The following is a 27,749-nucleotide window of genomic DNA, read 5'->3' as shown; positions in this document are numbered from 1 at the left end:
CGTGGGGGACAGGGGCACCCACACGCGGGCCCTGCAGAGGCTGGCCTTCGGCTCCGCCGGCACGGGGCGCGAGGCTGCGGGGCAGGGGAGGGTGGTGGGAGGTGTTCGGCTGATAGGGCAGCTGGGCCAGCCCCACAGCCCAGCTGAACAAGGCGGGAGGCACCTATGCCTTGCGGGCATGCATCCCTTGGGTCCACCAGCTGGAAGCCTTTACTCTGCAGGCAAATTTGGCTTGCTCCAGCGGGGATGCACATCTACTCCTGTCGCGAGGATGAGGTCACAACACTGTTAGGTCCCAGGAGCTGTACGTCAGTGCTTGCTCAGAAATAGAGAGGTCACTCGAGATAGACAGAGATAGATGCAGAGCTAGAGTAGGCCGAGCAAAAAGCATCTCAATAAGCAAAGCTGGGAATTTCGATCACTTTGAAAGCTGGGGAGGATGGTGGTGCTTTTTGAACTTGTCCACCGGGATTCTGGGGCGAGCATTTTGATCTGCTGGTCATTGATTCCATCCTGGTTCATCTTGCACAGTATCAAGGCTCTGGAGTTAAGCATTCACACATTATACCCACACAAACAGACTTTATAGTTCTAATGAGCAACAGGCTTTGCGTGTCAACACAGTGATTGGAAGGACACTTTTTGGAACACCAGACCCCGGCACGGAGTTTGTAAATGCATAGGCACCAATATTAAGTATTCTTCCATGTTATCCCTGTGATACGCTAGGACCAACCCAAACAGCTGGCCAAACCGAAGCTTGGAAACTGCCTAGCAATATACCCCTTCTTGTCTCACTCAGCCTTAAAACAGGAGGTCACGGCTATCACGTACCGTGGTGTGTACCATAACTACCAGAAAGGACCAGCTACAGTTTCATCCCAGAAGCTGTATTTCCGTGCTTGCTCAGAAACAGAGAGGTCACTCGAGCGTCCCGGCAGGTGAAAAACACCGCCTGAAAAGTAGACCGATTACTGACTGTGTTAGCATTCGGGCTGGTGGGGTGCTCAGCAAGGAGAGTCCACGTTGGATGACTGCTCGGTGCGGCTTTAGAGAGGTAAACGCTGAGGGCCCCCCAGTTCAGCCACTACCCATCTGTAACAGTGAGCTGTTGGGCAGCTAACAGAGCCATAACCCCCTTTAAACCCAGTTCCAACCTCTTTTTTTGCCTCGTGCCCTCCGATTTGGTGCCGTTCGCTACCCGGCCTCAGAGCCGTGAAGGCTAGGTTATCAGTGCCCAGGCGAGGCAACCTCTGTACAGGGGCTGGCAAGAGGGAGGAAGGACTGCAAGGGTCTGGCAAGCAAAGAAGGGGACCTACTTGAATGGCAAAAGGAGACAGGGGGGACTGTAAGCCGAGCCATTCACGTTTAAAAAGAACAGGGGCTGGACTCCTCTGGCAACCCCCGCAGCCCTGCAAACCCCCAGGTCCTGTCAACAGAGGACTCCTGAGCTCAGAAAGTCGGCACATCCCAAGGCCAGGACAAGGCCACTGGGTCCCTCCCCAGAGCTGAGCAAGGGCCTCCCCGTGGCACAGCTGGCGCCAGAGGTTCCGTGGTGTGTGTTGGTGTCAGTTGCTCAGGGCAACCCTTCAGTTGCCCCTTGGGTCCTGCAGGTCGGTGGAGGACGGGCTGCGCTCCACAGCCGGGCTCGACAGGGTGAGCTGGGAGGAGTCAGACTTGCTGCTTGGGAGGTCCCTGAGCAAGGTAAGGACATCGACCCTCTCCCGGGCTTTTCTCCACAGCATAGAGAGCCTCAACAGCTGACTGCAGTCGCATCTAGCGACCGTGCAAGCCACACCACCCACCCGAGGCTCCGCTGCCGGAAAGCAAAAGGCTCCCCCCACATCTCAGCTGCGTGAGGGCATTTACCTCCTCCCCCAGAGTTTTCCTTCTCAATCAAGACCCTGCCGTTGGCAAAAAAGCCGCTTCTGCAGGTTTGGGGGGGAGCTTGTCGTGCCACCTTGTTCGCCGGGTGGCAGAGGGAAACGCTGCCCTTGATGGGGCCGGTGACTAAGGAGGCAAGGACGTGCGGGGACAGCGTCGGTGCTCAGGACAGGCTCTTTAAGGTACGCAACGTCCAGCTCTTGAGGAACATTTCCTCACTGTGGAAGGGCTGAGGAGGATTCACGGGGAGGAGCGCCCCCCCAGCTCGGTGCCAGCCCTTCCGCTGTGCTGACCTTTCCTTTGCCTCCCAATCCAGACCTCGCTGACCTTCCAAAATTACGCCCAGAAACAAGGAGGCTCAGGGGTATTCGGGCTATTAACACCCATGTTGCTAACGATTGGCTGGGAGCAGGCTTTGGCTGCTAGGGCCCTCATCAATGAAGACGCTAGGATGGTGGGAAATGTTGCTTCCCAGTCCACCTCTCGCTGTAAGAAACACCTCCTTTGCCTGTCGACTTGATGGATTCATGGCAAGCCAAGTGAGCGGGGACACTGCTGGTCTGCTTTTTTGCAACTTCCACGGACACCGGGAAGTGCAGCTCCTGTCTGGGATCAGTGGGGCATATTGCGCTCACCCAGCCTGCAGGTCACCAGCGCTGGTGAACCTGCACCTCAGCCTCTACCTGTGAAAGGGACACTTGTCTGTCAGAGGACAGAAATGCCTGTCCTAAAATAGTCAGGCCAGTAATAAAAATCGGCATGAGGCTTAACGGCCTCTGCTGTACCAGCTACTCTCACCGCAGATTTCTGACCGTTTCTCTGAAATCTGCCACTTCAAGTAGTACGTATACTACCGAGAATTATCTTTCGCTGGTCAAGGCAGGTTTTTCACACGCGCTTGTTAAATAGAACCTTTTCTCTTCTCCCTTCATGCAGCCTGAGCAAAAGACGTGGCCACGTTTGCCCACAGCATGGATAACAGCAGCGGTCCTTTTGTTCTCCCCACCTTATTGCTCCTGCTGCAGAACAAGAGCTACCCCGAAACCTCCATCCCTCCTGCCGGCTACGAGGTGGCGGGGTCACCCCTGGGACCCAGCTCAAGCAGGAACCACACTGGCTCGCACTATGAGCTGAGGCCGGGGGAAATGGCAGCAGCCAGCACGGTTCGGGGAGCGTTGTGGCTGGTTTCCGTCTTTGGAAACTCCCTCGTTTGCTTAGTGATCCACAGGAGCAGGAGGACGCAATCCACCACCAACTATTTTGTGGTCTCCATGGCTTGTGCAGACCTCCTCGCCAGTGTCGCAAGCGCGCCCTTCGTGCTGCTCCAGTTGACCTTCGGCAGGTGGACGCTGGGGAACGTGATGTGCAAGCTGGTAAGGTACATACAGTACCTCACCCCTGGCGTCCAGATATACGTGCTCCTCTCTGTATGCGTGGATCGATTCTACACTATCGTCTACCCCCTGAGCTTCAAGGTGTCGCGGGAGAAAGCCAAGAAAATGATTCTGGCCTCTTGGCTATTTGACGCTGTACTTGCATCACCGGCTTTCTTTTTCTATGGCTCCAACAGCGACGACCACTGCAACTTTTTTCTCCCCGATTCTCGGGAAGGAGCCGCCTACGGAATCATCCACCTCTTGGTGGTGGCTCTGGTCCCATCCGTCCTCATTATGCTCTTCTACCAGAAGGTCGTCGAGCACATTTGGAGAGCAGGCACCGATGGCAGGACCGTCAGGAGGACAGTGAATATCGTCCCAAGAACAAAAGTGAAAACCATCAAGATGTTCTTAATGTCAAACTCGGTGTTTCTCCTGTCCTGGCTCCCTTTTCACGTGGTGCAGCTCTGGCACCCGCAGGAAACAGACTACAGAAAGAGCTCCCTGCTTTTCCTGGCCATCACCTGGATCTCTTTCAGTTCTGCAGCCTCTAAGCCAACCCTCTACTCCGTCTATAACGCAAACTTCAGAAGAGGGGTGAAAGAAACTTTCTGCATGTCCGCCATGAAAGGCTACAGGAGCAACGCGTACACCATCACCACCAGTTCCAGGATAGCCAAAAGAAATCACGTTGGCATCGCAGAAATCACAGCTCCGGCCAAAACGCTCACCAAAGAGTCCATCTATGAGGCTTTTAACAGAGAAGCAAAGGAAAAAAGGCTTGCCTGGCCTACTCAGTCCAATCCCCCAAATACGTTTGTCTAGTTGGCTTCAGTGCTTTGAGAAATTACAACCTACCCCCAGAACAAGGAGCTTTCGCTCCGTTTTGAACCACTGCATATTTACATATTTTAACGTAGCTTTTAGGGAAGAAAATAAGATGTTTTGTTTCATTAAATGCCTTGATTTTTGATGTGTCCTTGCAGTCTGTTTCCTTGCAGTGACATTCTGCATTTTGGAGCTACGCTCCCTGACTCACGAGCATTACTTTTTCACAAGACAGACAAGCTCTCACGCTCTCTGTGGGTCGGGGAAAAGGGGAAGAAAAAACACTGCCTGTTTTAATCCCTCTACATTGGCCACCATGTATAAATGCATAAGTCCACCCAAAGCCATCTACGCTTCCTTTCGTTCTATCCCTCGGAATCCTTTTGCCCTGGGGTTTTCCTTCTTGTTCAGACCCCACGGGTAAGACGTCCAGGCGTGGGCAGCGCTGGCATCACTCTGAGCCCACTGACGTCAGTGCTAAAATTCCCACTGCCCCGGGAGGGTCAGCATCAGGCCAGCGCTGAATGCTTTTGCATCTTCGTCGCTGCGCCTCTCCAGAGGTCCCGTGGTCCAAACCGCCTGAGAAGTCCTCCCCTCGCTCTTGGCCTCCCCGCCTCCTCTCCAGCTGCTTCTCCACCCAGCCTGCTGCACACACCCAGAAGCCAGGGGTGGGCACCGCCTGGGAGAGGACCTGCTGATCCTGGTGGGGCCACGGCCCTACCAGGCACCCGGGGACTCCTCATGTCTTAAATTTCGTGTGTCTCCTGGCCGCAGTCCCTCCTTCTGAGGTACGGCTCTGGCACCTGCAGCAAATAGCGGGTTTTCCCAAACGGGAGCAGGAAAACCAGCTCTGCAGTCACACGCTCGCCTGACGGCATCCTCCGCGGGTGCATGTGTTAATAGGTCCCTAACCGGCGTCCCAGAGGAGACAAGCTGGCAGGGAGCTGTGGCTGCAGGTGGAGCCGGCTCCTGCTGCTATTCCTCTGCCAGCGCAGTGAGAAAACAACCCAACGGGACCGGCCGGGGCTTCGGTCCTGGTGGGAAGGGGAACGGCACCGGCTGTGCCGGCCGGGGAACAGCGGGGAGAGGCAGGGGCTCCTCTGCACCCCCCTGCGCCCCATGACGGTGACGTGCTCGTGAGAAGCGGGCACTGGCGCCTGTGCGTGGGGGACAGGGGCACCCACACGCGGGCCCTGCAGAGGCTGGCCTTCGGCTCCGCCGGCACGGGGCGCGAGGCTGCGGGGCAGGGGAGGGTGGTGGGAGGTGTTCGGCTGATAGGGCAGCTGGGCCAGCCCCACAGCCCAGCTGAACAAGGCGGGAGGCACCTGTGCCTTGCGGGCATGCATCCCTTGGGTCCACCGGCTGGAAGCCTTTACTCTGCAGGCAAATTTGGCTTGCTCCAGCGGGGATGCACGTCTACTCCTGTCGCGAGGATGAGGTCACAACACTGTTAGGTCCCAGGAGCTGTACGTCAGTGCTTGCTCAGAAATAGAGAGGTCACTCGAGATAGACAGAGATAGATGCAGAGCTAGAGTAGGCCGAGCAAAAAGCATCTCAATAAGCAAAGCTGGGAATTTCGATCACTTTGAAAGCTGGGGAGGATGGTGGTGCTTTTTGAACTTGTCCACCGGGATTCTGGGGCGAGCATTTTGATCTGCTGGTCATTGATTCCATCCTGGTTCATCTTGCACAGTATCAAGGCTCTGGAGTTAAGCATTCACACATTATACCCACACAAACAGACTTTATAGTTCTAATGAGCAACAGGCTTTGCGTGTCAACACAGTGATTGGAAGGACACTTTTTGGAACACCAGACCCCGGCACGGAGTTTGTAAATGCATAGGCACCAATATTAAGTATTCTTCCATGTTATCCCTGTGATACGCTAGGACCAACCCAAACAGCTGGCCAAATCGAAGCTTGGAAACTGCCTAGCAATATACCCCTTCTTGTCTCACTCAGCCTTAAAACAGGAGGTCACGGCTATCACGTACCGTGGTGTGTAGAATCATAGAATCATAGAATCATTGAGGTTGGAAAAGACCTCTAAGATCATCGAGTCCAACCGTCAACCCAACACCACCATGCCCACTAAACCATGTCCCTAAGCGCCTCATCTACACGTCTTTTAAATACCTCCAGGGATGGGGACTCCACCACTTCCCTGGGCAGCCTGTTCCAATGTTTCACCACTCTTTCAGTACAGAAATTTTTCCTTACATCCAATCTAAACCTCCCCTGCCGCAACTTGAGGCCATTTCCTCTCGTCCTATCGCTTGTTACTTCGGAGAAAAGACCAACACCCACCTCGCTACAACCTCCTTTCAGGTAGTTGTAGAGAGCGATGAGGTCTCCCCTCAGCCTCCTTTTCTCCAGGCTAAACAACCCCAGTTCCCTCAGCCGCTCCTCATAAGACTTGTTCTCCAGACCCCTCACCAGCCTCGTTGCCCTTCTCTGGACACGCTCCAGCACCTCAACGTCCTTCTTGTAGTGAGGGGCCCAAAACTGAACACAGTATTCGAGGTGCGGCCTCACCAGTGCCGAGTACAGGGGCACGATCACTTCCCTACTCCTACTGGCCACGCTATTTCTGATACAGGCCAGGATGCCATTGGCCTTCTTGGCCGCCTGGGCACACTGCCGGCTCATGTTCAGCCGGCTGTCGACCAACACCCCCAGGTCCTTCTCTGCTGGGCAGCTTTCCAGCCACTCTTCCCCAAGCCTGTAGCGCTGCATGGGGTTGTTGTGGCCGAAGTGCAGGACCCGGCACTTGTCCTTGTTGAACCTCATACAGTTGGCCTGGGCCCATCCATCCAGCCTGTCCAGGTCCCTCTGCAGAGCCTTCCTACCCTCGAGCAGATCAACACTCCCACCCAACTTGGTGTCGTCTGCAAACTTACTGAGGGTGCACTCAATCCCCTCATCCAGATCATCAATAAAGATATTAAACAAGACCGGCCCCAGTACTGAGCCCTGGGGAACACCGCTTGTGACCGGCCGCCAACTGGATGTAACTCCATTTACCACAACTCTCTGGGCCCGGCCATCCAGCCAGTTTTTGACCCAGCGCAGAGTCCACCTGTCTAAGCCGTGAGCCGCCAGCTTCTCTAGGAGAATGCTGTGGGAGACAGTGTCAAAGGCCTTGCTGAAGTCCAGGTAGACCACATCCACAGCCTTTCCCTCATCCACTAGGCGGGTCACCTGGTCATAGAAGGAGATCAGGTTGGTCAAGCAGGACCTGCCTCTAATGAATCCATGCTGGCTACGCCGGATCCCCTGGTTGTCCTGCTCATGCCTTGTGAGCACCCTCAAGATGAGCCGCTCCATAATCTTCCCCGGCACCGAGGTCAGGCTGACAGGCCTGTAGTTCCCCGGATCCTCCTTCCGGCCCTTCTTGTGGATGGGCGTCACATTGGCAAGCCTCCAGTCGTCCGGGACCTCCCCCGTTAACCAGGACTGCTGATAAATGATGGAGAGTGGCTTGGCGAGCACCTCCGCCAGCTCCCTCAGCACTCTCGGGTGGATCCCATCTGGCCCCATAGACTTGTGAGTGTCCAGGTGGCATAGCAGGTCATTGACTGCTTCCTCCTGGATTACGGGGGGTTCATCCTGCTCGCCGTCCCCGTCTTCCAGCTCGGGGGGCCGAGTACCCTGAGGATAACTGGTCTGCCTGTTAAAGACTGAGGCAAAGAAGGCATTGAGTACCTCAGCCTTTTCCTCATCCTCAGTGACAATGTTCCCCCTTGCATCCAATAAAAGATGGAGATTCTCCTTGGCTCTCTTCTTGTCATTAATATATTTGTAAAAACTTTTTTTGTTGTCTTTAACGACAGCGGCCTACCATAACTACCAGAAAGGACCAGCTACAGTTTCATCCCAGAAGCTGTATTTCAGTGCTTGCTCAGAAACAGAGAGGTCACTCGAGCGTCCCGGCAGGTGAAAAACACCGCCTGAAAAGTAGACCGATTACTGACTGTGTTAGCATTCGGGCTGGTGGGGTGCTCAGCAAGGAGAGTCCACGTTGGATGACTGCTCGGTGCGGCTTTAGAGAGGTAAACGCTGAGGGCCCCCCAGTTCAGCCACTACCCATCTGTAACAGTGAGCTGTTGGGCAGCTAACAGAGCCATAACCCCCTTTAAACCCAGTTCCAACCTCTTTTTTTGCCTCGTGCCCTCCGATTTGGTGCCGTTCGCTACCCGGCCTCAGAGCCGTGAAGGCTAGGTTATCAGTGCCCAGGCGAGGCAACCTCTGTACAGGGGCTGGCAAGAGGGAGGAAGGACTGCAAGGGTCTGGCAAGCAAAGAAGGGGACCTACTTGAATGGCAAAAGGAGACAGGGGGGACTGTAAGCCGAGCCATTCACGTTTAAAAAGAACAGGGGCTGGACTCCTCTGGCAACCCCCGCAGCCCTGCAAACCCCCAGGTCCTGTCAACAGAGGACTCCTGAGCTCAGAAAGTCGGCACATCCCAAGGCCAGGACAAGGCCACTGGGTCCCTCCCCAGAGCTGAGCAAGGGCCTCCCCGTGGCACAGCTGGCGCCAGAGGTTCCGTGGTGTGTGTTGGTGTCAGTTGCTCAGGGCAACCCTTCAGTTGCCCCTTGGGTCCTGCAGGTCGGTGGAGGACGGGCTGCGCTCCACAGCCGGGCTCGACAGGGTGAGCTGGGAGGAGTCAGACTTGCTGCTTGGGAGGTCCCTGAGCAAGGTAAGGACATCGACCCTCTCCCGGGCTTTTCTCCACAGCATAGAGAGCCTCAACAGCTGACTGCAGTCGCATCTAGCGACCGTGCAAGCCACACCACCCACCCGAGGCTCCGCTGCCGGAAAGCAAAAGGCTCCCCCCACATCTCAGCTGCGTGAGGGCATTTACCTCCTCCCCCAGAGTTTTCCTTCTCAATCAAGACCCTGCCGTTGGCAAAAAAGCCGCTTCTGCAGGTTTGGGGGGGAGCTTGTCGTGCCACCTTGTTCGCCGGGTGGCAGAGGGAAACGCTGCCCTTGATGGGGCCGGTGACTAAGGAGGCAAGGACGTGCGGGGACAGCGTCGGTGCTCAGGACAGGCTCTTTAAGGTACGCAACGTCCAGCTCTTGAGGAACATTTCCTCACTGTGGAAGGGCTGAGGAGGATTCACGGGGAGGAGCGCCCCCCCAGCTCGGTGCCAGCCCTTCCGCTGTGCTGACCTTTCCTTTGCCTCCCAATCCAGACCTCGCTGACCTTCCAAAATTACGCCCAGAAACAAGGAGGCTCAGGGGTATTCGGGCTATTAACACCCATGTTGCTAACGATTGGCTGGGAGCAGGCTTTGGCTGCTAGGGCCCTCATCAATGAAGACGCTAGGATGGTGGGAAATGTTGCTTCCCAGTCCACCTCTCGCTGTAAGAAACACCTCCTTTGCCTGTCGACTTGATGGATTCATGGCAAGCCAAGTGAGCGGGGACACTGCTGGTCTGCTTTTTTGCAACTTCCACGGACACCGGGAAGTGCAGCTCCTGTCTGGGATCAGTGGGGCATATTGCGCTCACCCAGCCTGCAGGTCACCAGCGCTGGTGAACCTGCACCTCAGCCTCTACCTGTGAAAGGGACACTTGTCTGTCAGAGGACAGAAATGCCTGTCCTAAAATAGTCAGGCCAGTAATAAAAATCGGCATGAGGCTTAACGGCCTCTGCTGTACCAGCTACTCTCACCGCAGATTTCTGACCGTTTCTCTGAAATCTGCCACTTCAAGTAGTACGTATACTACCGAGAATTATCTTTCGCTGGTCAAGGCAGGTTTTTCACACGCGCTTGTTAAATAGAACCTTTTCTCTTCTCCCTTCATGCAGCCTGAGCAAAAGACGTGGCCACGTTTGCCCACAGCATGGATAACAGCAGCGGTCCTTTTGTTCTCCCCACCTTATTGCTCCTGCTGCAGAACAAGAGCTACCCCGAAACCTCCATCCCTCCTGCCGGCTACGAGGTGGCGGGGTCACCCCTGGGACCCAGCTCAAGCAGGAACCACACTGGCTCGCACTATGAGCTGAGGCCGGGGGAAATGGCAGCAGCCAGCACGGTTCGGGGAGCGTTGTGGCTGGTTTCCGTCTTTGGAAACTCCCTCGTTTGCTTAGTGATCCACAGGAGCAGGAGGATGCAATCCACCACCAACTATTTTGTGGTCTCCATGGCTTGTGCAGACCTCCTCGTCAGTGTCGCAAGCGCGCCCTTCGTGCTGCTCCAGTTGACCTTCGGCAGGTGGACGCTGGGGAACGTGATGTGCAAGCTGGTAAGGTACATACAGTACCTCACCCCTGGCGTCCAGATATACGTGCTCCTCTCTGTATGCGTGGATCGATTCTACACTATCGTCTACCCCCTGAGCTTCAAGGTGTCGCGGGAGAAAGCCAAGAAAATGATTCTGGCCTCTTGGCTATTTGACGCTGTACTTGCATCACCGGCTTTCTTTTTCTATGGCTCCAACAGCGACGACCACTGCAACTTTTTTCTCCCCGATTCTCGGGAAGGAGCCGCCTACGGAATCATCCACCTCTTGGTGGTGGCTCTGGTCCCATCCGTCCTCATTATGCTCTTCTACCAGAAGGTCGTCGAGCACATTTGGAGAGCAGGCACCGATGGCAGGACCGTCAGGAGGACAGTGAATATCGTCCCAAGAACAAAAGTGAAAACCATCAAGATGTTCTTAATGTTAAACTCGGTGTTTCTCCTGTCCTGGCTCCCTTTTCACGTGGTGCAGCTCTGGCACCCGCAGGAAACAGACTACAGAAAGAGCTCCCTGCTTTTCCTGGCCATCACCTGGATCTCTTTCAGTTCTGCAGCCTCTAAGCCAACCCTCTACTCCGTCTATAACGCAAACTTCAGAAGAGGGGTGAAAGAAACTTTCTGCATGTCCGCCATGAAAGGCTACAGGAGCAACGCGTACACCATCACCACCAGTTCCAGGATAGCCAAAAGAAATCACGTTGGCATCGCAGAAATCACAGCTCCGGCCAAAACGCTCACCAAAGAGTCCATCTATGAGGCTTTTAACAGAGAAGCAAAGGAAAAAAGGCTTGCCTGGCCTACTCAGTCCAATCCCCCAAATACGTTTGTCTAGTTGGCTTCAGTGCTTTGAGAAATTACAACCTACCCCCAGAACAAGGAGCTTTCGCTCCGTTTTGAACCACTGCATATTTACATATTTTAACGTAGCTTTTAGGGAAGAAAATAAGATGTTTTGTTTCATTAAATGCCTTGATTTTTGATGTGTCCTTGCAGTCTGTTTCCTTGCAGTGACATTCTGCATTTTGGAGCTACGCTCCCTGACTCACGAGCATTACTTTTTCACAAGACAGACAAGCTCTCACGCTCTCTGTGGGTCGGGGAAAAGGGGAAGAAAAAACACTGCCTGTTTTAATCCCTCTACATTGGCCACCATGTATAAATGCATAAGTCCACCCAAAGCCATCTACGCTTCCTTTCGTTCTATCCCTCGGAATCCTTTTGCCCTGGGGTTTTCCTTCTTGTTCAGACCCCACGGGTAAGACGTCCAGGCGTGGGCAGCGCTGGCATCACTCTGAGCCCACTGACGTCAGTGCTAAAATTCCCACTGCCCCGGGAGGGTCAGCATCAGGCCAGCGCTGAATGCTTTTGCATCTTCGTCGCTGCGCCTCTCCAGAGGTCCCGTGGTCCAAACCGCCTGAGAAAAGTCCTCCCCTCGCTCTTGGCCTCCCCGCCTCCTCTCCAGCTGCTTCTCCACCCAGCCTGCTGCACACACCCAGAAGCCAGGGGTGGGCACCGCCTGGGAGAGGACCTGCTGATCCTGGTGGGGCCACGGCCCTACCAGGCACCCGGGGACTCCTCACGTCTTAAATTTCGTGTGTCTCCTGGCCGCAGTCCCTCCTTCTGAGGTACGGCTCTGGCACCTGCAGCAAATAGCGGGTTTTCCCAAACGGGAGCAGGAAAACCAGCTCTGCAGTCACACGCTCGCCTGACGGCATCCTCCGCGGGTGCATGTGTTAATAGGTCCCTAACCGGCGTCCCAGAGGAGACAAGCTGGCAGGGAGCTGTGGCTGCAGGTGGAGCCGGCTCCTGCTGCTATTCCTCTGCCAGCGCAGTGAGAAAACAACCCAACGGGACCGGCCGGGGCTTCGGTCCTGGTGGGAAGGGGAACGGCACCGGCTGTGCCGGCCGGGGAACAGCGGGGAGAGGCAGGGGCTCCTCTGCACCCCCCTGCGCCCCATGACGGTGACGTGCTCGTGAGAAGCGGGCACTGGCGCCTGTGCGTGGGGGACAGGGGCACCCACACGCGGGCCCTGCAGAGGCTGGCCTTCGGCTCCGCCGGCACGGGGCGCGAGGCTGCGGGGCAGGGGAGGGTGGTGGGAGGTGTTCGGCTGATAGGGCAGCTGGGCCAGCCCCACAGCCCAGCTGAACAAGGCGGGAGGCACCTGTGCCTTGCGGGCATGCATCCCTTGGGTCCACCGGCTGGAAGCCTTTACTCTGCAGGCAAATTTGGCTTGCTCCAGCGGGGATGCACGTCTACTCCTGTCGCGAGGATGAGGTCACAACACTGTTAGGTCCCAGGAGCTGTACGTCAGTGCTTGCTCAGAAATAGAGAGGTCACTCGAGATAGACAGAGATAGATGCAGAGCTAGAGTAGGCCGAGCAAAAAGCATCTCAATAAGCAAAGCTGGGAATTTCGATCACTTTGAAAGCTGGGGAGGATGGTGGTGCTTTTTGAACTTGTCCACCGGGATTCTGGGGCGAGCATTTTGATCTGCTGGTCATTGATTCCATCCTGGTTCATCTTGCACAGTATCAAGGCTCTGGAGTTAAGCATTCACACATTATACCCACACAAACAGACTTTATAGTTCTAATGAGCAACAGGCTTTGCGTGTCAACACAGTGATTGGAAGGACACTTTTTGGAACACCAGACCCCGGCACGGAGTTTGTAAATGCATAGGCACCAATATTAAGTATTCTTCCATGTTATCCCTGTGATACGCTAGGACCAACCCAAACAGCTGGCCAAACCGAAGCTTGGAAACTGCCTAGCAATATACCCCTTCTTGTCTCACTCAGCCTTAAAACAGGAGGTCACGGCTATCACGTACCGTGGTGTGTACCATAACTACCAGAAAGGACCAGCTACAGTTTCATCCCAGAAGCTGTATTTCCGTGCTTGCTCAGAAACAGAGAGGTCACTCGAGCGTCCCGGCAGGTGAAAAACACCGCCTGAAAAGTAGACCGATTACTGACTGTGTTAGCATTCGGGCTGGTGGGGTGCTCAGCAAGGAGAGTCCACGTTGGATGACTGCTCGGTGCGGCTTTAGAGAGGTAAACGCTGAGGGCCCCCCAGTTCAGCCACTACCCATCTGTAACAGTGAGCTGTTGGGCAGCTAACAGAGCCATAACCCCCTTTAAACCCAGTTCCAACCTCTTTTTTTGCCTCGTGCCCTCCGATTTGGTGCCGTTCGCTACCCGGCCTCAGAGCCGTGAAGGCTAGGTTATCAGTGCCCAGGCGAGGCAACCTCTGTACAGGGGCTGGCAAGAGGGAGGAAGGACTGCAAGGGTCTGGCAAGCAAAGAAGGGGACCTACTTGAATGGCAAAAGGAGACAGGGGGGACTGTAAGCCGAGCCATTCACGTTTAAAAAGAACAGGGGCTGGACTCCTCTGGCAACCCCCGCAGCCCTGCAAACCCCCAGGTCCTGTCAACAGAGGACTCCTGAGCTCAGAAAGTCGGCACATCCCAAGGCCAGGACAAGGCCACTGGGTCCCTCCCCAGAGCTGAGCAAGGGCCTCCCCGTGGCACAGCTGGCGCCAGAGGTTCCGTGGTGTGTGTTGGTGTCAGTTGCTCAGGGCAACCCTTCAGTTGCCCCTTGGGTCCTGCAGGTCGGTGGAGGACGGGCTGCGCTCCACAGCCGGGCTCGACAGGGTGAGCTGGGAGGAGTCAGACTTGCTGCTTGGGAGGTCCCTGAGCAAGGTAAGGACATCGACCCTCTCCCGGGCTTTTCTCCACAGCATAGAGAGCCTCAACAGCTGACTGCAGTCGCATCTAGCGACCGTGCAAGCCACACCACCCACCCGAGGCTCCGCTGCCGGAAAGCAAAAGGCTCCCCCCACATCTCAGCTGCGTGAGGACATTTACCTCCTCCCCCAGAGTTTTCCTTCTCAATCAAGACCCTGCCGTTGGCAAAAAAGCCGCTTCTGCAGGTTTGGGGGGGAGCTTGTCGTGCCACCTTGTTCGCCGGGTGGCAGAGGGAAACGCTGCCCTTGATGGGGCCGGTGACTAAGGAGGCAAGGACGTGCGGGGACAGCGTCGGTGCTCAGGACAGGCTCTTTAAGGTACGCAACGTCCAGCTCTTGAGGAACATTTCCTCACTGTGGAAGGGCTGAGGAGGATTCACGGGGAGGAGCGCCCCCCCAGCTCGGTGCCAGCCCTTCCGCTGTGCTGACCTTTCCTTTGCCTCCCAATCCAGACCTCGCTGACCTTCCAAAATTACGCCCAGAAACAAGGAGGCTCAGGGGTATTCGGGCTATTAACACCCATGTTGCTAACGATTGGCTGGGAGCAGGCTTTGGCTGCTAGGGCCCTCATCAATGAAGACGCTAGGATGGTGGGAAATGTTGCTTCCCAGTCCACCTCTCGCTGTAAGAAACACCTCCTTTGCCTGTCGACTTGATGGATTCATGGCAAGCCAAGTGAGCGGGGACACTGCTGGTCTGCTTTTTTGCAACTTCCACGGACACCGGGAAGTGCAGCTCCTGTCTGGGATCAGTGGGGCATATTGCGCTCACCCAGCCTGCAGGTCACCAGCGCTGGTGAACCTGCACCTCAGCCTCTACCTGTGAAAGGGACACTTGTCTGTCAGAGGACAGAAATGCCTGTCCTAAAATAGTCAGGCCAGTAATAAAAATCGGCATGAGGCTTAACGGCCTCTGCTGTACCAGCTACTCTCACCGCAGATTTCTGACCGTTTCTCTGAAATCTGCCACTTCAAGTAGTACGTATACTACCGAGAATTATCTTTCGCTGGTCAAGGCAGGTTTTTCACACGCGCTTGTTAAATAGAACCTTTTCTCTTCTCCCTTCATGCAGCCTGAGCAAAAGACGTGGCCACGTTTGCCCACAGCATGGATAACAGCAGCGGTCCTTTTGTTCTCCCCACCTTATTGCTCCTGCTGCAGAACAAGAGCTACCCCGAAACCTCCATCCCTCCTGCCGGCTACGAGGTGGCGGGGTCACCCCTGGGACCCAGCTCAAGCAGGAACCACACTGGCTCGCACTATGAGCTGAGGCCGGGGGAAATGGCAGCAGCCAGCACGGTTCGGGGAGCGTTGTGGCTGGTTTCCGTCTTTGGAAACTCCCTCGTTTGCTTAGTGATCCACAGGAGCAGGAGGACGCAATCCACCACCAACTATTTTGTGGTCTCCATGGCTTGTGCAGACCTCCTCGCCAGTGTCGCAAGCGCGCCCTTCGTGCTGCTCCAGTTGACCTTCGGCAGGTGGACGCTGGGGAACGTGATGTGCAAGCTGGTAAGGTACATACAGTACCTCACCCCTGGCGTCCAGATATACGTGCTCCTCTCTGTATGCGTGGATCGATTCTACACTATCGTCTACCCCCTGAGCTTCAAGGTGTCGCGGGAGAAAGCCAAGAAAATGATTCTGGCCTCTTGGCTATTTGACGCTGTACTTGCATCACCGGCTTTCTTTTTCTATGGCTCCAACAGCGACGACCACTGCAACTTTTTTCTCCCCGATTCTCGGGAAGGAGCCGCCTACGGAATCATCCACCTCTTGGTGGTGGCTCTGGTCCCATCCGTCCTCATTATGCTCTTCTACCAGAAGGTCGTCGAGCACATTTGGAGAGCAGGCACCGATGGCAGGACCGTCAGGAGGACAGTGAATATCGTCCCAAGAACAAAAGTGAAAACCATCAAGATGTTCTTAATGTTAAACTCGGTGTTTCTCCTGTCCTGGCTCCCTTTTCACGTGGTGCAGCTCTGGCACCCGCAGGAAACAGACTACAGAAAGAGCTCCCTGCTTTTCCTGGCCATCACCTGGATCTCTTTCAGTTCTGCAGCCTCTAAGCCAACCCTCTACTCCGTCTATAACGCAAACTTCAGAAGAGGGGTGAAAGAAACTTTCTGCATGTCCGCCATGAAAGGCTACAGGAGCAACGCGTACACCATCACCACCAGTTCCAGGATAGCCAAAAGAAATCACGTTGGCATCGCAGAAATCACAGCTCCGGCCAAAACGCTCACCAAAGAGTCCATCTATGAGGCTTTTAACAGAGAAGCAAAGGAAAAAAGGCTTGCCTGGCCTACTCAGTCCAATCCCCCAAATACGTTTGTCTAGTTGGCTTCAGTGCTTTGAGAAATTACAACCTACCCCCAGAACAAGGAGCTTTCGCTCCGTTTTGAACCACTGCATATTTACATATTTTAACGTAGCTTTTAGGGAAGAAAATAAGATGTTTTGTTTCATTAAATGCCTTGATTTTTGATGTGTCCTTGCAGTCTGTTTCCTTGCAGTGACATTCTGCATTTTGGAGCTACGCTCCCTGACTCACGAGCATTACTTTTTCACAAGACAGACAAGCTCTCACGCTCTCTGTGGGTCGGGGAAAAGGGGAAGAAAAAACACTGCCTGTTTTAATCCCTCTACATTGGCCACCATGTATAAATGCATAAGTCCACCCAAAGCCATCTACGCTTCCTTTCGTTCTATCCCTCGGAATCCTTTTGCCCTGGGGTTTTCCTTCTTGTTCAGACCCCACGGGTAAGACGTCCAGGCGTGGGCAGCGCTGGCATCACTCTGAGCCCACTGACGTCAGTGCTAAAATTCCCACTGCCCCGGGAGGGTCAGCATCAGGCCAGCGCTGAATGCTTTTGCATCTTCGTCGCTGCGCCTCTCCAGAGGTCCCGTGGTCCAAACCGCCTGAGAAAAGTCCTCCCCTCGCTCTTGGCCTCCCCGCCTCCTCTCCAGCTGCTTCTCCACCCAGCCTGCTGCACACACCCAGAAGCCAGGGGTGGGCACCGCCTGGGAGAGGACCTGCTGATCCTGGTGGGGCCACGGCCCTACCAGGCACCCGGGGACTCCTCACGTCTTAAATTTCGTGTGTCTCCTGGCCGCAGTCCCTCCTTCTGAGGTACGGCTCTGGCACCTGCAGCAAATAGCGGGTTTTCCCAAACGGGAGCAGGAAAACCAGCTCTGCAGTCACACGCTCGCCTGACGGCATCCTCCGCGGGTGCATGTGTTAATAGGTCCCTAACCGGCGTCCCAGAGGAGACAAGCTGGCAGGGAGCTGTGGCTGCAGGTGGAGCCGGCTCCTGCTGCTATTCCTCTGCCAGCGCAGTGAGAAAACAACCCAACGGGACCGGCCGGGGCTTCGGTCCTGGTGGGAAGGGGAACGGCACCGGCTGTGCCGGCCGGGGAACAGCGGGGAGAGGCAGGGGCTCCTCTGCACCCCCCTGCGCCCCATGACGGTGACGTGCTCGTGAGAAGCGGGCACTGGCGCCTGTGCGTGGGGGACAGGGGCACCCACACGCGGGCCCTGCAGAGGCTGGCCTTCGGCTCCGCCGGCACGGGGCGCGAGGCTGCGGGGCAGGGGAGGGTGGTGGGAGGTGTTCGGCTGATAGGGCAGCTGGGCCAGCCCCACAGCCCAGCTGAACAAGGCGGGAGGCACCTGTGCCTTGCGGGCATGCATCCCTTGGGTCCACCGGCTGGAAGCCTTTACTCTGCAGGCAAATTTGGCTTGCTCCAGCGGGGATGCACGTCTACTCCTGTCGCGAGGATGAGGTCACAACACTGTTAGGTCCCAGGAGCTGTACGTCAGTGCTTGCTCAGAAATAGAGAGGTCACTCGAGATAGACAGAGATAGATGCAGAGCTAGAGTAGGCCGAGCAAAAAGCATCTCAATAAGCAAAGCTGGGAATTTCGATCACTTTGAAAGCTGGGGAGGATGGTGGTGCTTTTTGAACTTGTCCACCGGGATTCTGGGGCGAGCATTTTGATCTGCTGGTCATTGATTCCATCCTGGTTCATCTTGCACAGTATCAAGGCTCTGGAGTTAAGCATTCACACATTATACCCACACAAACAGACTTTATAGTTCTAATGAGCAACAGGCTTTGCGTGTCAACACAGTGATTGGAAGGACACTTTTTGGAACACCAGACCCCGGCACGGAGTTTGTAAATGCATAGGCACCAATATTAAGTATTCTTCCATGTTATCCCTGTGATACGCTAGGACCAACCCAAACAGCTGGCCAAACCGAAGCTTGGAAACTGCCTAGCAATATACCCCTTCTTGTCTCACTCAGCCTTAAAACAGGAGGTCACGGCTATCACGTACCGTGGTGTGTACCATAACTACCAGAAAGGACCAGCTACAGTTTCATCCCAGAAGCTGTATTTCCGTGCTTGCTCAGAAACAGAGAGGTCACTCGAGCGTCCCGGCAGGTGAAAAACACCGCCTGAAAAGTAGACCGATTACTGACTGTGTTAGCATTCGGGCTGGTGGGGTGCTCAGCAAGGAGAGTCCACGTTGGATGACTGCTCGGTGCGGCTTTAGAGAGGTAAACGCTGAGGGCCCCCCAGTTCAGCCACTACCCATCTGTAACAGTGAGCTGTTGGGCAGCTAACAGAGCCATAACCCCCTTTAAACCCAGTTCCAACCTCTTTTTTTGCCTCGTGCCCTCCGATTTGGTGCCGTTCGCTACCCGGCCTCAGAGCCGTGAAGGCTAGGTTATCAGTGCCCAGGCGAGGCAACCTCTGTACAGGGGCTGGCAAGAGGGAGGAAGGACTGCAAGGGTCTGGCAAGCAAAGAAGGGGACCTACTTGAATGGCAAAAGGAGACAGGGGGGACTGTAAGCCGAGCCATTCACGTTTAAAAAGAACAGGGGCTGGACTCCTCTGGCAACCCCCGCAGCCCTGCAAACCCCCAGGTCCTGTCAACAGAGGACTCCTGAGCTCAGAAAGTCGGCACATCCCAAGGCCAGGACAAGGCCACTGGGTCCCTCCCCAGAGCTGAGCAAGGGCCTCCCCGTGGCACAGCTGGCGCCAGAGGTTCCGTGGTGTGTGTTGGTGTCAGTTGCTCAGGGCAACCCTTCAGTTGCCCCTTGGGTCCTGCAGGTCGGTGGAGGACGGGCTGCGCTCCACAGCCGGGCTCGACAGGGTGAGCTGGGAGGAGTCAGACTTGCTGCTTGGGAGGTCCCTGAGCAAGGTAAGGACATCGACCCTCTCCCGGGCTTTTCTCCACAGCATAGAGAGCCTCAACAGCTGACTGCAGTCGCATCTAGCGACCGTGCAAGCCACACCACCCACCCAAGGCTCCGCTGCCGGAAAGCAAAAGGCTCCCCCCACATCTCAGCTGCGTGAGGGCATTTACCTCCTCCCCCAGAGTTTTCCTTCTCAATCAAGACCCTGCCGTTGGCAAAAAAGCCGCTTCTGCAGGTTTGGGGGGGAGCTTGTCGTGCCACCTTGTTCGACGGGTGGCAGAGGGAAACGCTGCCCTTGATGGGGCCGGTGACTAAGGAGGCAAGGACATGCGGGGACAGCGTCGGTGCTCAGGACAGGCTCTTTAAGGTACGCAACGTCCAGCTCTTGAGGAACATTTCCTCACTGTGGAAGGGCTGAGGAGGATTCACGGGGAGGAGCGCCCCCCCAGCTCGGTGCCAGCCCTTCCGCTGTGCTGACCTTTCCTTTGCCTCCCAATCCAGACCTCGCTGACCTTCCAAAATTACGCCCAGAAACAAGGAGGCTCAGGGGTATTCGGGCTATTAACACCCATGTTGCTAACGATTGGCTGGGAGCAGGCTTTGGCTGCTAGGGCCCTCATCAATGAAGACGCTAGGATGGTGGGAAATGTTGCTTCCCAGTCCACCTCTCGCTGTAAGAAACACCTCCTTTGCCTGTCGACTTGATGGATTCATGGCAAGCCAAGTGAGCGGGGACACTGCTGGTCTGCTTTTTTGCAACTTCCACGGACACCGGGAAGTGCAGCTCCTGTCTGGGATCAGTGGGGCATATTGCGCTCACCCAGCCTGCAGGTCACCAGCGCTGGTGAACCTGCACCTCAGCCTCTACCTGTGAAAGGGACACTTGTCTGTCAGAGGACAGAAATGCCTGTCCTAAAATAGTCAGGCCAGTAATAAAAATCGGCATGAGGCTTAACGGCCTCTGCTGTACCAGCTACTCTCACCGCAGATTTCTGACCGTTTCTCTGAAATCTGCCACTTCAAGTAGTACGTATACTACCGAGAATTATCTTTCGCTGGTCAAGGCAGGTTTTTCACACGCGCTTGTTAAATAGAACCTTTTCTCTTCTCCCTTCATGCAGCCTGAGCAAAAGACGTGGCCACGTTTGCCCACAGCATGGATAACAGCAGCGGTCCTTTTGTTCTCCCCACCTTATTGCTCCTGCTGCAGAACAAGAGCTACCCCGAAACCTCCATCCCTCCTGCCGGCTACGAGGTGGCGGGGTCACCCCTGGGACCCAGCTCAAGCAGGAACCACACTGGCTCGCACTATGAGCTGAGGCCGGGGGAAATGGCAGCAGCCAGCACGGTTCGGGGAGCGTTGTGGCTGGTTTCCGTCTTTGGAAACTCCCTCGTTTGCTTAGTGATCCACAGGAGCAGGAGGACGCAATCCACCACCAACTATTTTGTGGTCTCCATGGCTTGTGCAGACCTCCTCGCCAGTGTCGCAAGCGCGCCCTTCGTGCTGCTCCAGTTGACCTTCGGCAGGTGGACGCTGGGGAACGTGATGTGCAAGCTGGTAAGGTACATACAGTACCTCACCCCTGGCGTCCAGATATACGTGCTCCTCTCTGTATGCGTGGATCGATTCTACACTATCGTCTACCCCCTGAGCTTCAAGGTGTCGCGGGAGAAAGCCAAGAAAATGATTCTGGCCTCTTGGCTATTTGACGCTGTACTTGCATCACCGGCTTTCTTTTTCTATGGCTCCAACAGCGACGACCACTGCAACTTTTTTCTCCCCGATTCTCGGGAAGGAGCCGCCTACGGAATCATCCACCTCTTGGTGGTGGCTCTGGTCCCATCCGTCCTCATTATGCTCTTCTACCAGAAGGTCGTCGAGCACTGAATGCTTTTGCATCTTCGTCGCTGCGCCTCTCCAGAGGTCCCGTGGTCCAAACCGCCTGAGAAAAGTCCTCCCCTCGCTCTTGGCCTCCCCGCCTCCTCTCCAGCTGCTTCTCCACCCAGCCTGCTGCACACACCCAGAAGCCAGGGGTGGGCACCGCCTGGGAGAGGACCTGCTGATCCTGGTGGGGCCACGGCCCTACCAGGCACCCGGGGACTCCTCACGTCTTAAATTTCGTGTGTCTCCTGGCCGCAGTCCCTCCTTCTGAGGTACGGCTCTGGCACCTGCAGCAAATAGCGGGTTTTCCCAAACGGGAGCAGGAAAACCAGCTCTGCAGTCACACGCTCGCCTGACGGCATCCTCCGCGGGTGCATGTGTTAATAGGTCCCTAACCGGCGTCCCAGAGGAGACAAGCTGGCAGGGAGCTGTGGCTGCAGGTGGAGCCGGCTCCTGCTGCTATTCCTCTGCCAGCGCAGTGAGAAAACAACCCAACGGGACCGGCCGGGGCTTCGGTCCTGGTGGGAAGGGGAACGGCACCGGCTGTGCCGGCCGGGGAACAGCGGGGAGAGGCAGGGGCTCCTCTGCACCCCCCTGCGCCCCATGACGGTGACGTGCTCGTGAGAAGCGGGCACTGGCGCCTGTGCGTGGGGGACAGGGGCACCCACACGCGGGCCCTGCAGAGGCTGGCCTTCGGCTCCGCCGGCACGGGGCGCGAGGCTGCGGGGCAGGGGAGGGTGGTGGGAGGTGTTCGGCTGATAGGGCAGCTGGGCCAGCCCCACAGCCCAGCTGAACAAGGCGGGAGGCACCTGTGCCTTGCGGGCATGCATCCCTTGGGTCCACCGGCTGGAAGCCTTTACTCTGCAGGCAAATTTGGCTTGCTCCAGCGGGGATGCACGTCTACTCCTGTCGCGAGGATGAGGTCACAACACTGTTAGGTCCCAGGAGCTGTACGTCAGTGCTTGCTCAGAAATAGAGAGGTCACTCGAGATAGACAGAGATAGATGCAGAGCTAGAGTAGGCCGAGCAAAAAGCATCTCAATAAGCAAAGCTGGGAATTTCGATCACTTTGAAAGCTGGGGAGGATGGTGGTGCTTTTTGAACTTGTCCACCGGGATTCTGGGGCGAGCATTTTGATCTGCTGGTCATTGATTCCATCCTGGTTCATCTTGCACAGTATCAAGGCTCTGGAGTTAAGCATTCACACATTATACCCACACAAACAGACTTTATAGTTCTAATGAGCAACAGGCTTTGCGTGTCAACACAGTGATTGGAAGGACACTTTTTGGAACACCAGACCCCGGCACGGAGTTTGTAAATGCATAGGCACCAATATTAAGTATTCTTCCATGTTATCCCTGTGATACGCTAGGACCAACCCAAACAGCTGGCCAAACCGAAGCTTGGAAACTGCCTAGCAATATACCCCTTCTTGTCTCACTCAGCCTTAAAACAGGAGGTCACGGCTATCACGTACCGTGGTGTGTACCATAACTACCAGAAAGGACCAGCTACAGTTTCATCCCAGAAGCTGTATTTCCGTGCTTGCTCAGAAACAGAGAGGTCACTCGAGCGTCCCGGCAGGTGAAAAACACCGCCTGAAAAGTAGACCGATTACTGACTGTGTTAGCATTCGGGCTGGTGGGGTGCTCAGCAAGGAGAGTCCACGTTGGATGACTGCTCGGTGCGGCTTTAGAGAGGTAAACGCTGAGGGCCCCCCAGTTCAGCCACTACCCATCTGTAACAGTGAGCTGTTGGGCAGCTAACAGAGCCATAACCCCCTTTAAACCCAGTTCCAACCTCTTTTTTTGCCTCGTGCCCTCCGATTTGGTGCCGTTCGCTACCCGGCCTCAGAGCCGTGAAGGCTAGGTTATCAGTGCCCAGGCGAGGCAACCTCTGTACAGGGGCTGGCAAGAGGGAGGAAGGACTGCAAGGGTCTGGCAAGCAAAGAAGGGGACCTACTTGAATGGCAAAAGGAGACAGGGGGGACTGTAAGCCGAGCCATTCACGTTTAAAAAGAACAGGGGCTGGACTCCTCTGGCAACCCCCGCAGCCCTGCAAACCCCCAGGTCCTGTCAACAGAGGACTCCTGAGCTCAGAAAGTCGGCACATCCCAAGGCCAGGACAAGGCCACTGGGTCCCTCCCCAGAGCTGAGCAAGGGCCTCCCCGTGGCACAGCTGGCGCCAGAGGTTCCGTGGTGTGTGTTGGTGTCAGTTGCTCAGGGCAACCCTTCAGTTGCCCCTTGGGTCCTGCAGGTCGGTGGAGGACGGGCTGCGCTCCACAGCCGGGCTCGACAGGGTGAGCTGGGAGGAGTCAGACTTGCTGCTTGGGAGGTCCCTGAGCAAGGTAAGGACATCGACCCTCTCCCGGGCTTTTCTCCACAGCATAGAGAGCCTCAACAGCTGACTGCAGTCGCATCTAGCGACCGTGCAAGCCACACCACCCACCCAAGGCTCCGCTGCCGGAAAGCAAAAGGCTCCCCCCACATCTCAGCTGCGTGAGGGCATTTACCTCCTCCCCCAGAGTTTTCCTTCTCAATCAAGACCCTGCCGTTGGCAAAAAAGCCGCTTCTGCAGGTTTGGGGGGGAGCTTGTCGTGCCACCTTGTTCGACGGGTGGCAGAGGGAAACGCTGCCCTTGATGGGGCCGGTGACTAAGGAGGCAAGGACATGCGGGGACAGCGTCGGTGCTCAGGACAGGCTCTTTAAGGTACGCAACGTCCAGCTCTTGAGGAACATTTCCTCACTGTGGAAGGGCTGAGGAGGATTCACGGGGAGGAGCGCCCCCCCAGCTCGGTGCCAGCCCTTCCGCTGTGCTGACCTTTCCTTTGCCTCCCAATCCAGACCTCGCTGACCTTCCAAAATTACGCCCAGAAACAAGGAGGCTCAGGGGTATTCGGGCTATTAACACCCATGTTGCTAACGATTGGCTGGGAGCAGGCTTTGGCTGCTAGGGCCCTCATCAATGAAGACGCTAGGATGGTGGGAAATGTTGCTTCCCAGTCCACCTCTCGCTGTAAGAAACACCTCCTTTGCCTGTCGACTTGATGGATTCATGGCAAGCCAAGTGAGCGGGGACACTGCTGGTCTGCTTTTTTGCAACTTCCACGGACACCGGGAAGTGCAGCTCCTGTCTGGGATCAGTGGGGCATATTGCGCTCACCCAGCCTGCAGGTCACCAGCGCTGGTGAACCTGCACCTCAGCCTCTACCTGTGAAAGGGACACTTGTCTGTCAGAGGACAGAAATGCCTGTCCTAAAATAGTCAGGCCAGTAATAAAAATCGGCATGAGGCTTAACGGCCTCTGCTGTACCAGCTACTCTCACCGCAGATTTCTGACCGTTTCTCTGAAATCTGCCACTTCAAGTAGTACGTATACTACCGAGAATTATCTTTCGCTGGTCAAGGCAGGTTTTTCACACGCGCTTGTTAAATAGAACCTTTTCTCTTCTCCCTTCATGCAGCCTGAGCAAAAGACGTGGCCACGTTTGCCCACAGCATGGATAACAGCAGCGGTCCTTTTGTTCTCCCCACCTTATTGCTCCTGCTGCAGAACAAGAGCTACCCCGAAACCTCCATCCCTCCTGCCGGCTACGAGGTGGCGGGGTCACCCCTGGGACCCAGCTCAAGCAGGAACCACACTGGCTCGCACTATGAGCTGAGGCCGGGGGAAATGGCAGCAGCCAGCACGGTTCGGGGAGCGTTGTGGCTGGTTTCCGTCTTTGGAAACTCCCTCGTTTGCTTAGTGATCCACAGGAGCAGGAGGACGCAATCCACCACCAACTATTTTGTGGTCTCCATGGCTTGTGCAGACCTCCTCGCCAGTGTCGCAAGCGCGCCCTTCGTGCTGCTCCAGTTGACCTTCGGCAGGTGGACGCTGGGGAACGTGATGTGCAAGCTGGTAAGGTACATACAGTACCTCACCCCTGGCGTCCAGATATACGTGCTCCTCTCTGTATGCGTGGATCGATTCTACACTATCGTCTACCCCCTGAGCTTCAAGGTGTCGCGGGAGAAAGCCAAGAAAATGATTCTGGCCTCTTGGCTATTTGACGCTGTACTTGCATCACCGGCTTTCTTTTTCTATGGCTCCAACAGCGACGACCACTGCAACTTTTTTCTCCCCGATTCTCGGGAAGGAGCCGCCTACGGAATCATCCACCTCTTGGTGGTGGCTCTGGTCCCATCCGTCCTCATTATGCTCTTCTACCAGAAGGTCGTCGAGCACATTTGGAGAGCAGGCACCGATGGCAGGACCGTCAGGAGGACAGTGAATATCGTCCCAAGAACAAAAGTGAAAACCATCAAGATGTTCTTAATGTCAAACTCGGTGTTTCTCCTGTCCTGGCTCCCTTTTCACGTGGTGCAGCTCTGGCACCCGCAGGAAACAGACTACAGAAAGAGCTCCCTGCTTTTCCTGGCCATCACCTGGATCTCTTTCAGTTCTGCAGCCTCTAAGCCAACCCTCTACTCCGTCTATAACGCAAACTTCAGAAGAGGGGTGAAAGAAACTTTCTGCATGTCCGCCATGAAAGGCTACAGGAGCAACGCGTACACCATCACCACCAGTTCCAGGATAGCCAAAAGAAATCACGTTGGCATCGCAGAAATCACAGCTCCGGCCAAAACGCTCACCAAAGAGTCCATCTATGAGGCTTTTAACAGAGAAGCAAAGGAAAAAAGGCTTGCCTGGCCTACTCAGTCCAATCCCCCAAATACGTTTGTCTAGTTGGCTTCAGTGCTTTGAGAAATTACAACCTACCCCCAGAACAAGGAGCTTTCGCTCCGTTTTGAACCACTGCATATTTACATATTTTAACGTAGCTTTTAGGGAAGAAAATAAGATGTTTTGTTTCATTAAATGCCTTGATTTTTGATGTGTCCTTGCAGTCTGTTTCCTTGCAGTGACATTCTGCATTTTGGAGCTACGCTCCCTGACTCACGAGCATTACTTTTTCACAAAACAGACAAGCTCTCACGCTCTCTGTGGGTCGGGGAAAAGGGGAAGAAAAAACACTGCTTTTTTATATCGCTGTATTTTGGCCACAATATACAAGTTCATAAATCCACACAAAGCTATCAATACTTCCTGAAACAGGTAGCCTTTTTTATTTTTTTTTTTTGCATTCATCGACCTCATTAATGTGAACTGGACTGAGTCTGTGTGTTGATTATTGATTTATTTTCTTAGTTCCCATATTATTGCCCAGAACTACAATAGCATGCCCTTAGAAATCGCATGTCACTATTTATCCACAAAATGGCGTCAGCACTAGCATCCGGTTGGTGAATTCCCCTCACTCTGCTGGATCAATATGCTCCCATGACCTGGAGCAGTGGAAGGTCCAGCCCATGTTCTGCACCCCTTGCCCGGGAAGGTTTCCATTTTGTCTTCTTACAACATGGACAGTAGTGTCCCGCAGGGTTCAGACTAGAGGTCTGTACATCCCAGTATCCTATCGCTGACCATAGCCACCAGCGGGTGCTTGAGGACAGAGCGTAGGAAGCAGGGAATCTACAGAATTGTCTCCTGACACATCCTTCCAGCCTGCGGCAGTTGCTGTTAACACCATGCACATGGTAGCTGCCAAAAAGTGGTACCATTCAGTAAATCCGGAGCAGGTCCAGAATGGGCCTAGTCAGAAAGTCCCAAAGATGGGACAAGCAGCCCCGCTTGCTCAGGCCCCATCTGAGTGGATTTCAGGAGAGTTTTACTTGACAATCAAGGATTTGTCCTCTTTTCAGCTGAGGATCTCAAGCATTTTCTTCCTATTCTCTATTTTCTTCTCAACTAGCTCTGACAAAGTCAGTAGATGGTGAACAGTTGATCCCCACCCACGCTCTCTGTGCCAGTCTCTCCGTGCCTCTGTACTGAAGAGTCTCATCCTACTCAGTCATTTCTTGTACAGAAACGGCTCCAGGCCAGGCTCTTCTTGGAGCACCCTAATGTAGCAGCCAGAGCGTGGCCAAGCATCCTCAAGTCCAGACTACCAGCAGGCATTTCACACTCAAGTCATCCTAAAAGCGCTGTGGATACTTTGATCCCAGGCATTACACTAGGCAACAGAAGACAGTGTGCAGGTGTCAGCTATCCCTCCACATACTCCTGTTTCAAAATCTCAAGCTCCCCGCTGTATGTTTGAAAGAGACATCCTCAGCCACGACCTCCTCAAAGAAGGATTATCTTTTTCTTCTGCTTTCAGAGCAAATGTGGCACAGCTGGGTTCCTGTTCATGCCTGGGGCCTAAAAGTGCTGCAGTAATGAAAGTTAATAGAACAAGAGCAGCAAGTACTACAGGGTGTATTAAACGCACTTGAGTATCTCCCTTTCCTGTCAGCAGGGAGCAGAAGCACACATGTGGGGGAGCCCCAAGCTGACATCTGAAGAGACTCTCATGCTGGCAATGTGGGTAGGGAAACTCCTTTGTTGAGACATATTCCTGCATGTGTGGCAGAAAACTTCCTTTCTCCTCCTCTACCACACGAAGTATGATTGTAAGAACCCTTACTGACTGCAGGAACAGTATGTTCCAGTATGTATTTCACAAATTCAGAAATCCCCATTTAATAAGGGTCA

The 27,749-nt window shown here is 55.0% G+C and overlaps 5 protein-coding genes across 5 annotated transcripts; all 5 read left to right on the top strand.

Moving 5' to 3' along the window:
* Positions 1-1,959: 1,959 nt before the first annotated feature.
* On the top strand, positions 1,960-4,231 carry LOC143155805 (putative G-protein coupled receptor 19). The gene has a single exon (XM_076328781.1). It carries the CDS (start codon positions 2,856-2,858, stop codon positions 4,083-4,085), a length of 1,230 nt encoding a protein of 409 aa, XP_076184896.1. The 5' UTR covers positions 1,960-2,855; the 3' UTR covers positions 4,086-4,231.
* Positions 4,232-9,044: 4,813 nt separating this feature from the next.
* LOC143155804 (putative G-protein coupled receptor 19) lies at positions 9,045-11,316 on the top strand. Its single transcript, XM_076328780.1, has one exon. The coding sequence runs from the start codon at positions 9,941-9,943 to the stop codon at positions 11,168-11,170; it is 1,230 nt and encodes a 409-aa protein (XP_076184895.1). The 5' UTR covers positions 9,045-9,940; the 3' UTR covers positions 11,171-11,316.
* A 2,980-nt stretch (positions 11,317-14,296) lies between these two features.
* Positions 14,297-16,568, top strand: LOC143155803 (putative G-protein coupled receptor 19). The gene has a single exon (XM_076328779.1). It carries the CDS (start codon positions 15,193-15,195, stop codon positions 16,420-16,422), a length of 1,230 nt encoding a protein of 409 aa, XP_076184894.1. The 5' UTR covers positions 14,297-15,192; the 3' UTR covers positions 16,423-16,568.
* A 3,110-nt stretch (positions 16,569-19,678) lies between these two features.
* LOC143155801 (putative G-protein coupled receptor 19) lies at positions 19,679-21,176 on the top strand. The gene has a single exon (XM_076328778.1). It carries the CDS (start codon positions 20,445-20,447, stop codon positions 21,174-21,176), a length of 732 nt encoding a protein of 243 aa, XP_076184893.1. The 5' UTR covers positions 19,679-20,444.
* A 2,729-nt stretch (positions 21,177-23,905) lies between these two features.
* LOC143155800 (putative G-protein coupled receptor 19) lies at positions 23,906-25,986 on the top strand. Its single transcript, XM_076328777.1, has one exon. The coding sequence runs from the start codon at positions 24,672-24,674 to the stop codon at positions 25,899-25,901; it is 1,230 nt and encodes a 409-aa protein (XP_076184892.1). The 5' UTR covers positions 23,906-24,671; the 3' UTR covers positions 25,902-25,986.
* The last annotated feature ends 1,763 nt before the right edge of the window (positions 25,987-27,749 follow it).

The sequence above is a fragment of the Aptenodytes patagonicus genome, chromosome 1 (assembly GCF_965638725.1).
Source record: "Aptenodytes patagonicus chromosome 1, bAptPat1.pri.cur, whole genome shotgun sequence".
NCBI lineage: Eukaryota > Metazoa > Chordata > Aves > Sphenisciformes > Spheniscidae > Aptenodytes > Aptenodytes patagonicus.
The sequence above is the reverse complement of the archived record's forward strand: the minus strand, read 5'-3'. Positions and strand labels throughout refer to the sequence as shown.